This window comes from Neovison vison, chromosome 3, assembly GCF_020171115.1.
Source record: "Neovison vison isolate M4711 chromosome 3, ASM_NN_V1, whole genome shotgun sequence".
In the NCBI taxonomy this organism is placed as follows: Eukaryota; Metazoa; Chordata; class Mammalia; order Carnivora; family Mustelidae; genus Neogale; species Neogale vison.
The window spans coordinates 74,770,259-74,783,387 of record NC_058093.1 but is presented as its reverse complement, the minus strand read 5'-3'; the positions used below and the strand labels follow the sequence as shown (position 1 = coordinate 74,783,387).

Sequence of the window (13,129 nt, the reverse complement as noted above, 5' to 3'; positions counted from 1 at the left end):
TACTGCCTGCTCAGACACATGATCTAGCTGACAGCAGGAAAGGAAAACCAGAGCTGGCTGTGGTAAGCAAGGTAATTCAGAACTCCTCGTACCTAGGAAGGGGTCTAAGCCACGAGTAAGAGTGTAGAGCATACCCTGGACAGTCAATAACGCACAGGCAAACAAGGCCATTCAGGAAGCCCCCTGAGGCATTAAATAGAGGAAGTCACTCAACCTAATGATAAATATCAAACATCCAATAACAGATCTGTCATTTTGGATAGCTTAAAACTTCTGTAAGTAAGCAAAGAGCAAAGTCACCGTTGTTTAAAAACTATTGGACACTTTACTAGTGATAGATTTTTAAAGATTTTTACTTATTTATTTGACAGATAGAGATCACAAGTAAGCAGAGAGTCAGGCAGAGAGAGGGGGGAAAGCAGACTCCCCGCTGAGCAGAGAGCCCAATGCGGGGCTCAATTCCAGGACCCTGGGATCATGACCTGAGCCAAAGGCAGAGGCTTTAATCCACTGAGTCACCCAGGTGCCCCACTAGTGACATTTTTATACAGTAAGTCTCTGCGTATGTTCTTCTTCTTAAATCTATATCTTCTTTTCCGTTAAATTTTAATTAAAGTATATTTTATTTAGTTTGAAAATGCATTGATCCACTAACAAGTCTATGTGCTTAGGGCTACAGAGGATATATGGATGAAAAGCATGTGGTCCTTTCCCTTAAAGAATTTATGATGTATGGCACTTGGGTGGCTTAGGGGATTAAGCACCTGACTCTTGATTTCGGCTGGGATCATGGTCTCAGGGTTGTGAGATTAAGCCCTGCATTGGGGTCCATTATCCTCTTTTTCTCTCACCCTATGCCTCTCCAGTGCCCCCTAAAACAAAACAAAACAAAACAAACAAAAAAGAATTTACAATGAGATATATATGATAAGGCACAGATCCCCACAAAATGAGACCCAACCTCCTGGGTCACTGAAAAATTGAAAAGGAATCATCCTTCCAAAAACAGAGAGATTGAATTTGCATGGTTGTAATTCATCTAAATTAAAAATTGTATGTTGCTATAAAGCAGTATTTTCACAAAAGGAATGCTTGATTTGGTTTTGTTTCCCGATTACTTTTCTCTGCCTGAAGGGTCCTTTAAAACATGAACTTGGACAAGTATCCCTCTAGTGGCCACTTTGAAAACTACAGGCAGATATTGCTTTAGAGAAGCCAGCCAAAGTCAAAAGAACAGGCCAGGCCCGGTAATCCTGTTCCATTAACAGTCAGCTCCAGTGAAGGTGAAATCTTAGAGGACGAATACCCTCTCATCCCTTCATGTATCAAGAGTATGGACTCTGAGCTGAGATGAACAGGTTCAAATCCCAGGTCTGCTACTTAGTAATAGTGACCCGGGCAAGTTACTGAGCTTTTCCGTTCCTCAGTTTACTCATCTGCAAAATGGAGATAACAATTACACCCAGATGATAGGGTAGTAATGAGAATTAGAAAAGAGACTATTTAAAACATTAAAAATGCTGCCTTGCCACAGTAGCACAGTCATTGTTTTTAGAAAACGTTTACTTTCCCTAACTGCTCTATCTTCTTTCCACATTGCAGCTACTTCACTTTCTTTGTTACTGGACTTTCTCATTCCAGATTTGCATATTCTACAGAGAACTTGGAACTTATAATACATAGGACAACTGGACTTCTAAGTGCTTTTTTAGTATATAATGTCCCAAAGTCTAAAACCTAACCAAAACACGGTTGGTATTACCAGTACACAGTTTTTATTTACAAAATTTGTGAACTTTAGTATCACTAGAATTATTTCTATAAAACCCTCCTGATTTCTTGATTATACTCTTCACTGTCCCTGAGATATTAAAATGCAAAACTAATTGTTTTAAGTGTAGCATCTGTGGAGCATTGTGTGTCAGGAATAAGATTCCTCGCAGTGGTTTCCTTTTCTCTCCCCAGTTAAACTTCTCTGGGGTTCCAGTAGTACCCACAGGACACACACGAATCCCACGCACATCCAACAAGATTATCAAGCTGCCTGATGAACTCTCACCCTTTTGGCAGCTTTATTGTCATTCCTGTGAAGTTACTTTACCTCTCAGTCATATGGGATCTTGCCCTCATTTCATTACTAATTAAATTCATTTTTACAGTCATAAATTAATTATTTGAGGTAAAATTACTGAAATCTATACCTCACTCCAAGATCTTTTTTACCTCTGGGTAATTAAATTTCAGAGTTATCATGTTAATCTTTATTAGTGTTTGAGGAAATGACTGACGTAAAATAAAAGGCTTTAATTTCTTATGTAGTAGGAGAGGCTCTGTCTTAGGGGTAGGTGGACAAATTAAAAGTTGCTCCTTCCACCAGCAGCCTCCCTTCATTGTCTTGCATGGCTGATGGGCCTACATTGGACATGGGTAGGAAACTTGCTAATTTACCTTTAGACCAGAGCAAATGGGATCTGATTCTAAGGTCATTTGTTGTTCTAAAGGCATGTGCATTTTATGAGCTTTCATGTCACTTTTCTCTTTCTCATGACAGGTGAAAAATGACAATGTGAGGCTTGGTCTCTTTTTTTTATGAACAAGTACATTAGATTCCTAATTGTTGGTGATAACTTGGTTTTCACTTAATGAATATAGCCTTGAGCATTCGTCATCATCGAGAACAAGGAACTTAGTGTTACATAAATATTTTGCCCTCTTGGATTAGTAAATGGTTTGTTAATTGGCTGATCCATATTTCTATTCAAAGAGCATCTTTAGATAAATGAAGCTTTTAAATCACACCCCCAGGAAAATGTTTGGCAAACATACTGCGCTTTTTGCCATAGGGTTCTCAAAATATCTTAGAGAAATATTAAAAAGTAAACCTTTAGAGAAGAAGACTAGACCTGTTTGCAAAAACCCGTAACTCATCTTTTCCCTTAGGACTGACTGATTTAGACAAGAGAACATAATTTGGTGCTACTCAACTTCTGTTATCCCAAAGCCTGAAGCTTGATAACTTCTATTGACTCATCCCTATCATGAAAGAGCAGATCCAGTTTGAAATGTTCCCTGTTTCTGGGGCTTCTCTATCAGGGCAGAGTGAACTAACAGCTGACTTGTTCCATTCAGCTCTCGGGTAAGCGGAGTCCACGAGATGATGCGATGCATTCAGAGACGAGTGGACCACCTGACCCAACAGTGTTCAGCGCACAAAGAATTTGCTCTTAAGAAACAGCAGTTAATTGCCTCGGTGGAGGGCCACCTCAAGAAGGTAGTCTCTTAAATGTGTCCTCTGTTGGCTACTACTTAGATGCAACTCCTTGCTTAGTGATACCAGACGGCACAGCACCTGCTGCGCGGGGGATGGTGGGAGAATAGTGGTGTGTCTCCTTTGGCTTCTCTTAGGTTCCACATTAGGGTTTATCATTGAACAGCGGGAGTTATATAGTTCACTCTTGCTCAGCAACCATTCCTGTCCCAGGTTGCTAGAACTTGCTGTGTAATCCTACCCACCCCACCAGCCAGCCCTGAACATGCACACACAGAAACAGTTCTTGCTCTTTATACAGAACTGAACCGTGTGTATACTGGGACGGTGACCTTGTTTTATGTGGATCTATGCCTGGTTCCGGGAGGCACAAATTTCAGTTAACATGGTATCATACATATGAGGATGGCATGTAAATACTGAAAATGATGTTGTAGGGATTTTCAGGGCTAAATTGTCATTATCATACTCTATTAAAGGAAGTTGGCACAAAGGACGTGGTCATTCTGAATAAAAACATACTTATGAAAATCCTCTTTCTGCAAAGTGGATACAATGGCTCGTACGGGAGAAATTTATTTCCTATTTTCAAAGAGGAATAAAATCAAGCAGCTGCTATTTAGCTAAATTAAAAATGGCTTAACTGTAGCTGGGATATATAGCAAAAACTATCTCAGTGACTTTAATGCTAATGAACCTTGATGCCTCTGCTGGGTCTCAGATTTTCAATGATGTCTTCATCTGATACAGTGGGCTCATATGCCTGACTTAGATGACGAGAATTAGCAGACTTCACAGGAGAGGACATGAAATAACCACATCTCTATCCGCATTGCCTTCCCACCTGTTATTGATCCAGAAACTTGGGAATTTGAGCCTTGTTCTGAAGCCTGGGTCCAGGGAGATTCCAAATAAGGCAGCAGCTGCGGTGCCACATTCCCTGGAGCTTGAGACTCAAGCTAATTTGGTGGTGGTGGACAACACAGTAGGAACTCAGACAACTGTTGCTCCTTGTCTGACTGCCAATTCAGACCCAACTTGACTCTGGAAAGTATGGACCCTGGTGAGAGCCAGGAGACGAAGAGCGTAACTTGGATGTTATAGAAACCTTTAGAGATTACTTTTCCATTGATTTGTGTGTACTAAAAATCAAATCATAGTCCCTGACATTCATCAATAGCATGGCCCACGTGTGTCTCCGTGTTTTAATGTCACATGTACAAGGTTTGGTACTGCCCCAGGGTCCCTAAATATAGCAGCCCTGCAGGTGATTTAATACCCAGGCTTTGGACCTTTACTTCATGATGTGCCTGTAAACTGGGCCCCCTTCAACTTACAGTGGGTGGTTGTGAGTTAATTAATTAGATAAATTCATCTCTGCTGATGTGTTAGCAGGTGCATTCTCCTTTCTAGGCAATATAGGTGATAAAGTCTTAGAAGGTATGGGTGATTGTTTATATCTCATTGTTATTAATAAAATATGTGTCTGTTTATAAATATATATCTTTAAACATATACTCTCTCTTCGTGGGTCAGTAGTATTACCTCATATGAAGAGCAACATTATTAATTTAACCATGACATTCCAAAATATTTAAAATTATTTTTAGATGAAAATTGGTATATCCATTTAAAGTACAATGGGAATGGAGAGAGTAGTATTTATCTTTTCTATACATAGGCAAATATGTGTGCAAGTACCTATTACTAAGACTGCAATGTATTCTTTATTGCTAAAGGTGGAAATGTCAATTCAGAAAATCAGTCCAGTACTTTCCAATGCAATGGATGTCGGTTCCAACCTTTCTGAATCGGGGAAGATTTTGAGTAAATACTTGGAGCTAGATATGCAAGTTAAGGTAAATTAAATAGGAATTATTATTGTGGTTATGATTTTATAAATATGCCTTATTTTCTTTATATTCAATGGCAACAGAAATTAATGCTAGCTCTCTTGAAGGTTGCAATTCTACAGTAATATTTGTGGTAAATTATGACTTAAAACTTCCATTATGTGGATCTAAATTATTTATACTTGTATGTGCATTTTTTAGGGTGTTTGAGCTCATTGAAACTTTGTAACCTGGTATTAAACACTCATTTGGCCCCTTTTCCTCACTGGGGAGAAGATGTTAACAACTCCTTTTGGGATGCCACAGGACTCAGAGAGAGTGCTTTTCTAAGACCATTTGTGATTTTCTGCTAGAGTAACTTACAAAAGAAAATTTCCCAGAAGCAACATGCATTAATGCAAGATTCCAGGAAGCAAATAAAAACACAATCTTGTCTCAAGCCCCCTGTTCAGGGATAGAAAATACCCTCCTCTTCTCAGTACCTTCTCTAGCTCCTCTTCACCCCTTTCCCCTGGGACTTAGGTTCGAATATATTCCTGCTAGCTCCATGTCCACACTGAGCCCCAGCCGGCCCCAGAAGATGTTCAGAAAGGTGAGTCTAGCACCTCTCCAGGTTCACCCAAGTCCGTAGGCAACAGCCTTGTTATTCCCTCGGTCCTCAGCCAGAAGACCTCCTTCATGTTTGGGAAATCACAAACTGACTTTTTTAAATGGAATTTTTAAAAACTCATTATTTCAAATGTTTAAAATAAAACATATGTCTGAATTCAATTTCTTTTTTTTTTTTTTAATTTTAAGAATTTTAGAAAGAGGGAGGAAATGGCAAGGGGAGAAACTCCTCTGCTTCCTCCTACCCAGAGTGCTATCTGGAAGCAACACTTGGAAATGAAAATTAGCTTCATTCAGTGGAGTACTTGGGAAGCATATTAAACACAAGCAGGGAAGCAATTCCTTCTTGCTGCAAATGACAAGGAAGCTTTTTTCTTTCATTTTTGCTTGATTCCTAGCTCAGCCTCACATAAAATTCTACATGGCTTTTTCTGTGGCAATTGTAGATGTAATGCCTACCATACCTGCTTATCCATTCTATCCATGAGATTTTACTTGCCAGAAATTGCACTCAAAAGAAAACCCAGAAGAGCAGCCCTGTAGGCTGTTTAGATTTCGTGTGTAACATTTCCCCTACCCTTGTTCAAAAACACTTCTAGACAAAGATTTAAATAAGACTGCAGAAGTGACATGCCATTTTTTAATAAATTAAACAAGGAGTAAATAATTTCTATAAACTTGCCATCTCCTGTATAACAAAATTAGCTTAAGTATTTGCTAGAGCTATTGTTAAATTTCATAAAGCAATCCTCATGTATAACTAACTTACTTAAAACATTTCTGCCATTTTGTTTTATAACTTTTCATACCAAACAGCCTGTCCTCTCTTTGTGACACAAAAAATAGAATGTTCCAAATGAAAAGCAGAGCTGATAGTGACAGAATAATTTGAGATGGTTTTCATTTTAAGATAACTTTTTTTTTTTTTAAGTTTTGAAAGTTGTGCCTTTCTTTCACTGAGGAGAGTTCTGGTACAAGTTCAATTAATAATCGTAATAGATGGATGTACAGAAGGTAATGAAATGTGAATGTTCATGATTCCCCTGTCAGCTTCTGACCTCCTGTGCTTTGCTTTCATAGGAGACAGCACATGAATTAGAAACAGCTGCAAAGCTTATGACAGAGAAAAATGAATTTGAACCTGACGAAGTGGCACTGCTTTCTTCTAAAGCTAAATGGTTAGAGGAAGAATTAAAAATACTTGGCCAAAGGATCAGCTCCAGGTCACAAGTCCTGCAGTCTTATGTGGCATTTCTCAAGTCCTCAGAAGAGGTACGGTGCCTACACGCTGACCTTCTTCAGCAAGGTGACCTCTGCCCTTCTTCCCGCTTTCTCTGGGGATAGAAGCCCTGCTGGATAGTCCCGTATCCTCCACTCCCATGCTTATTCACTGGCCCAAGGCACCACCCAAGGATTCAAAGAGTAGGTTGTTTTCCTAAAAAATAAGGCAACTGTTAGGTGTAGATATATTCACAAATAAGCAAGGTGGTTGTGTTGGAACACTCTTTACTGTGGTCTACAAGCATTTATAATATCCTAAACATAGAACAAAATCATTTAAAAATAAGTCACCTTTTACCATGGATCTCTCTGAATACTCAACAATTACTGTGATTCATTTAAAATACATACACAGAATAAAAAATTACGGGCTTTTGGGTCATCTCAGATCTGTCTTGTTTGATGGCTTTTAACAAATTTACCTCAGAGAGTGTCTTCTGAGGCACTGTCTTGACAGGTTTGTACTAGAGAATCTGTGAAATTCCCTCTCGTAGACTACGATTCATAGACTACAATTCATAGACTACGACCATCTTTCAGAGATCCCAGTCTCTGAGAGAATAACAAAAAGGGCTAGGGCACCACCTAGGAGCAGGCACACTCCCCAGCTCTCAGGGAGGCGGGCACTGGCCTAGCGCAAGGTAGAACCTACACCGTCAACTTCAGGGTAAAGCCAACCAAAGTTAAGGAGCATGCTGGAATTCTGTTTTCTCACCCCGACCCTCCCACTGGCACCCTTCCCACCACCCCTGTCCCCCCGCCAAGTGTCCTGCTTAAGCACAGTCTCCCCTGTCAGCTCTCCTTCCCTCATGTGCTGAATTCTCCCCACTCAGAGGGAAGGCCATGCCCAGTCCCTGCAAATCTCAGGTAACCACTGCCTCCTGTTCCACATCTATACTCCACCTTTAGTCACCTAAACTTTTATTTAGTTTTTCTTAGTCCTGAACCCTCATGGTTTGGGAGTGGTGTTGCAACTGACAGGATTATCTTGTTGAACATTTTTAGTCAGAACTTGAAATGGTGGACGAGGTGCAAAGAAATGCTGTTTTCTGTGTCACCATTGCCAGAAATGCACCTGCTTGGCTTCTAGTTCAGCATCTACTTCCATGCCTGCTCTGGTCTTTGGGACTAAGAGTCTTTCTAGCGCTGGGCCTTAGCTTTGCAAGAAACACTTTTTCAGAATGACCTCATGTCCTTCCGCCCTCCCTGGTCTCACTAAATCTGTTCTCCTCTCTGTAGAGCCTTCTGTCCTTCTCAGCCTGGCGGTGCTCTCAGTCTGTCACCCTCTGACCCCTTCAGGCTTTCCTTCTTTCCTCACCAGGTCCTGGTTATTCATCTCCAGCCCGCTCCCCTTGCCGTCATCTCCTTGCCGTCTACCCTGTTCTCCCTGCCAGTTCCCAATACCAGGCCAATCCAACGCTCTGTTTATTCAGCTTTCAGACACTCCTGCAGAAAATTATGCAGTTGTGCTGACTGACACCGTTACAATGAACGGGTCTCTGCCATTGCTGGGGTTCCAGTATGTTTCCTCCTTGGCGCCCATTCAGTAGCAATTCTCAAACGTCTTACCACAGTTTCCATCCCTAAATCTCAACCAGCACCCTTTCCTCGTATGTGACTGATACATGTGACACAAAAAACCCTTGACCTCCTTCGACTTGCAAAGCTACTGACACGTAGCGTCCCCCAGCTGCCAATAACATGAAGCCTCTATTTGCGCACAACACAAATCAGCAGTCGGTGCCTCCGTGCACACGCCTGTGCCCTTCCGAATCGACTTCAGCTAGCTCCAAACTCCAGTTGTTCCAATCTGCTTTTTCCCTTGCTTCCTTCTCGTGGGTATACAGCCATGGCCGGTGGTGGTACCCTCACCGAGGCTGCCGCTCTGTGGCTGTCCTTCCCTTTGCACCTGCGCTCTCGGAACCGGGAGACGCTGCTTCCGGCTTCTGCTTGCGGGTCCTCCCCACGCCTCGCCCTGCTGCCTCTGGTGCGTTCCCTCTTCAGTCCTGTCATTTGCCACCACCTTCCTTCCATCAAAAGTGTTCTGATAAGCTACTTGCTAGAGGACAAATGAGACGCTTTATTTTTTCAGTCCTCATTCCTGTTAATCTCTCCGCCACATTTATTTAACTGTCTTGCTCTTACCTCCCGTGACTTTTTAAAAGGCAGATTTGTCTCAGTATGATTTATGTAGGATAAAATTCCCCTATTTTAGAGTGTGAGGAGTTTTAGTGTATTTATAGAGCCGTGCAGGCATCACTGCACTCCAGTGTTAGAATATTTCTGTCACCCCAAATAGGGGCTTGCTGCATAGTTTTAGTCAGTCCTGGCTTCCACCCTCCAGCCTCAGGCAAGATCAGAAATGCTTTCTTTTTTTTTAAGATTTTATTTATTTATTTGACAGAGAGAGATGACAAGCAGGCAGAGAGGCAGACAGAGAGAGAGGAGGAAGCAGGCTCCCTGCTGAGCAGAGAGCCCGAGGCGGGGCTCAGTCCCCGGACCTGGAGATCATGACCCAAGCCAAAGGCAGCGGCTTAACCCACTGAGCCACCCAGGCGCCCCCAGAAATGCTTTCTGCCTCTGTAGAGGTACCTTATTTGGATATTCACATAAGTGGCATCATCTTGCCTACTTCTTTATCTGTTCCTTCTCCTTTTCCCTCACTTAGATTTCTGTTTCTGAGGCGTGGTGGGTCTTGGAGCTCTTGCCTGTGCTTTCTTTTGGACATTCTGTACACTTTCTATACAAAATCATACCCCTACGTGTGGTTTTAATTCACCAATAACTCAAATGGCTCCTCAGCCCCCATTCTTCCAAGCCCCAGATCAGTGCTTTCAACTTCCCATCATACTAATTCCCTATATATCCTGGAGATTCCTGAATTTCAACAAAACACCACCAGTTATCTGTTTGTCAAACGTGTTCTTCTGTGTCTTAATGACCCCATCAGTTTTCAGAAGGCCTGTATAGAAGCTTCAGAATCTTTTCCAAGACCTCTCCCAATGAGCACTTACTTTGTACGAGGTCCCGTGCTTTTCATTCCTGATTTTATTTCTTTATTTAAAGATTTTATTCACTTATTCAGAAGTGAGAGAGAGAGAACAAGTAGGGAGGGAGGGGGTAAAAAGGGGAGAGAGAAGCAGACTCCCTGCTGAGTGGGGAGGCTGAGGTGGGGTCAGTCCCAGGACCCTGGGATCATGACCTGAACCAAAGGCATATATGTAACCAACTGAGCCACCCAACTGTCCTCATTCCTGATTTCGTTTAATCCTTATAACACCTCTCTGTTTAGTTACTATTATTGCTCTTTCACAAATGAGGGAAACTGAGACTCTGAGAAGTTAGGTGATCAAGCAGCTAGTAAATGTCAAAGCTGAAGTTTAATCCCCAGTCTCCTCCCTTTTAGCTTTTCCTGTATCAAAGGCCATGCTATCCTTTGTTTATCTATAGGGACAACCTTTAAGATTTCTGAATTCTCCTTCCCCTCCACCTGAACCATCACTTCCTCGGTTCAAGCCCTCACCATCTCTTGTTCAGCTTAAAGAAGTTGTCTTTTGCCTGTTCCGTTTCCTATAATTCTCACTTCACTCCTGACGATAAATGGTCATTCTAAAGCAAATCTTACCATGTTAACTCCTGACATTAGGGTAATATGACAAATGTAACTTATAAAACAAATTATAAATAACTTTTTTTTCAAATTATAAATAACTTTCCTCCAAAATGGATGAAGTATTAAAGTTTATCATTAATTCCCTTTTAGCATAAACCAATACAGATTCAAGGGAATTCCTTTACATGGCGTCCTTCTCACTTGTACTGAAGGCTTCTTCGAGCCGTTGGAGTAGGAGGATGAATTAAAATTTATGTTTTGAGATTTGCACAAAACTGACAGACCATCAGATTGACATCCCAACCCGTAGCATACACTGCCCCCCGAAATGCTGATAGTTGTCATGCTAATTCTGAACTATTGTGACAGCTATCAGTTGTTTCAAACTAATGAGAATCCGTGGCATCCTGTTGGTTAAGGTAGAAAACAAGTTGAAACCTGCCGGCCAGCTTTACCAGGCACTGTGATTCCTCTAGCTTCTTTCTTAACCGCTCAGCTCGGGCAACCTGAACTTCACTCAGACTAAGTATTTTATTGCGCTCTGAACTAGCCAGAGTTTTCACACTTGTTAACCTTTCCGTCTGGGATCCCCTTCTACTGCTTTTCACCCTGGACAATTCTGAAAGACACAGATCAAAGGTCACTTCCTTTCCTAAATTCTTCCCTATTTACTCCATGTAGACGTTGTGGTCCCTTCTCAGCAGGCGTATAACCCTGTGCTTATACTTAGCTTTGTGTTGCGATAATTTGCTTATGGTTATTTTTCCCCCAGAACGGTCTTTGGGAACCCAAGGAAATGAATGCTTAATGCTTAGTGGGGAATCTTAGGAGCCTTCATGGAGGAAGTAGCATTTTCACTAGTTTAGGAAGGATAAGTAGCAACAGAAAATTGTGGAAAGCTCATTTTAGGCTGAGGAAACAAGCATCAGCAAAACAGAACCATGAATAAATGGAAAATGGGAAATGAGGATAGAACTTCTGTTTCTGAGCACCATTTGCAGGTCCATCTATTAGGTTCCTTTAAATGAAGAATGATGTTAATATCTTTAAAATATGGTGACTAACCATTGCCTGAAATTTCTCACCTTGTTTAGATCGCTCTCGGTAGTTATGAGCTCTTTGAGTCTTGTTCTATTAACCATTAAATATTACCCAAAATGCATAAAGGCTTGTGTCAGAATTTTTCTACTATTTTTACATTACCCAATTATATGTTAATCTATAGTTCCATGGGGGCATTTGATTTTATATAAGCTCTAATCAAAGAGAGTGATTTAAAATAATCCAGTACTGCTAGTATTGGTTAGCAAATGAGAAAATATAATTTTAGGCAGGTGAAGTATTATATCTCAGTAAGATAAGCTTAGGGAGGCAGCTTAATATTAATACTTGCAGAGAAAATTAGTAATTGTTTGTGCTTTTTTATTCTGGTTTATCACTGATTAGAAGGAAATTGTGATTAATAATTACAAATAATTTGTACTGGCTTACATTTCCTTCTTTCTGATTTGTATTCCCTGGTTGTGTGTGTGTGTGTGTGTGTGTGTGTATCTTCCTTCTGAATTATAAAACTCAACTTTAAAGGGAACCACACAGGTCTTTGATGCAAATTGTCCCCAGTGCAAAACATGCACATATGTAATACATAAATATGGTTTTGCTTATGGTAATGAGATCTTACAGGTAACAAACTTGTCAGCTTAATTTGCTACTGAGGGGTAGTCCTATATGTCGACAACCTAAACAGATTTTCCTGTTTTTTTTTTTTTTAGTAAATAGACAATATTCAATAAAAACTTAAAGAATTCTGAAATGTGGTTTGTTTAATTTTTATATAGGTTTTTATTAGAATTTACTGCTATTTTTTCTTTAAAAATGTTTTTAAGTGTTCTTAATTTTCATTTATATTCTCCTTTTTTTTTTTCCTTTTAGGTACAGGAGCAGTATCAGAGCCTAAAGGAATTTTACCAAACTGAAATCCTGCAGAAGGAAGAGGATGATGCTGAAGTCAAGCATCGATCAGATTCAGCTGAGAAGCAGTGGCAGCTATTTTTGAAGAGGAGTTTTTTAACTAAAGATCTAGGGCTTGAGTTCCTTAATTTAATAAATATGGTAAGAACGACATTAAATGTTTTACACCTTCTGCAAGGATTCTTTGTCAAAGTCAGAACCAATTCATCTGTCTGCTAATCAGCATTGCTGATGTAAGAAGTTGCTTTTGTTTTTTGTTTTTTGTTTTATTGTTATTATTTATTATTATTATTTTTTTTAGCTTTATTCAACCTAGAACAGTCCTAAAGTCGAGCACTTATACGTTTATCTGGTCTTAGACCTCCTATCCGTTGCTAACAAAGGCTTTTTTAACTATGAAGAAGAAAGAGTGACTATAATTCAAATACAGTATTGTCATTATTACATAGCGACCTCAGTTCCTCAGTTAGAAGTCCATCCAAAAGTTCTGTGTTATTTTGAGAAAGTGCAACAAAGTGTTATAAAATTTCCAGG

General features: G+C 40.3%; 1 protein-coding gene across 8 annotated transcripts in view; it reads left to right on the top strand.

The window, feature by feature from the left end:
- Positions 1-13,129, top strand: part of CCDC141 (coiled-coil domain containing 141) — a 226,410-nt gene that overhangs the window by 160,106 nt on the left and 53,175 nt on the right. For all 8 annotated transcript variants that reach the window (XM_044242441.1, XM_044242437.1, XM_044242436.1 and 5 more), the window contains 4 exons: positions 3,130-3,271; positions 5,008-5,127; positions 6,811-7,002; positions 12,557-12,736. In XM_044242441.1, the coding sequence (XP_044098376.1) occupies positions 3,130-3,271; positions 5,008-5,127; positions 6,811-7,002; positions 12,557-12,736 (634 nt within the window). The remainder of the gene's footprint in view (positions 1-3,129; positions 3,272-5,007; positions 5,128-6,810; positions 7,003-12,556; positions 12,737-13,129) is intronic.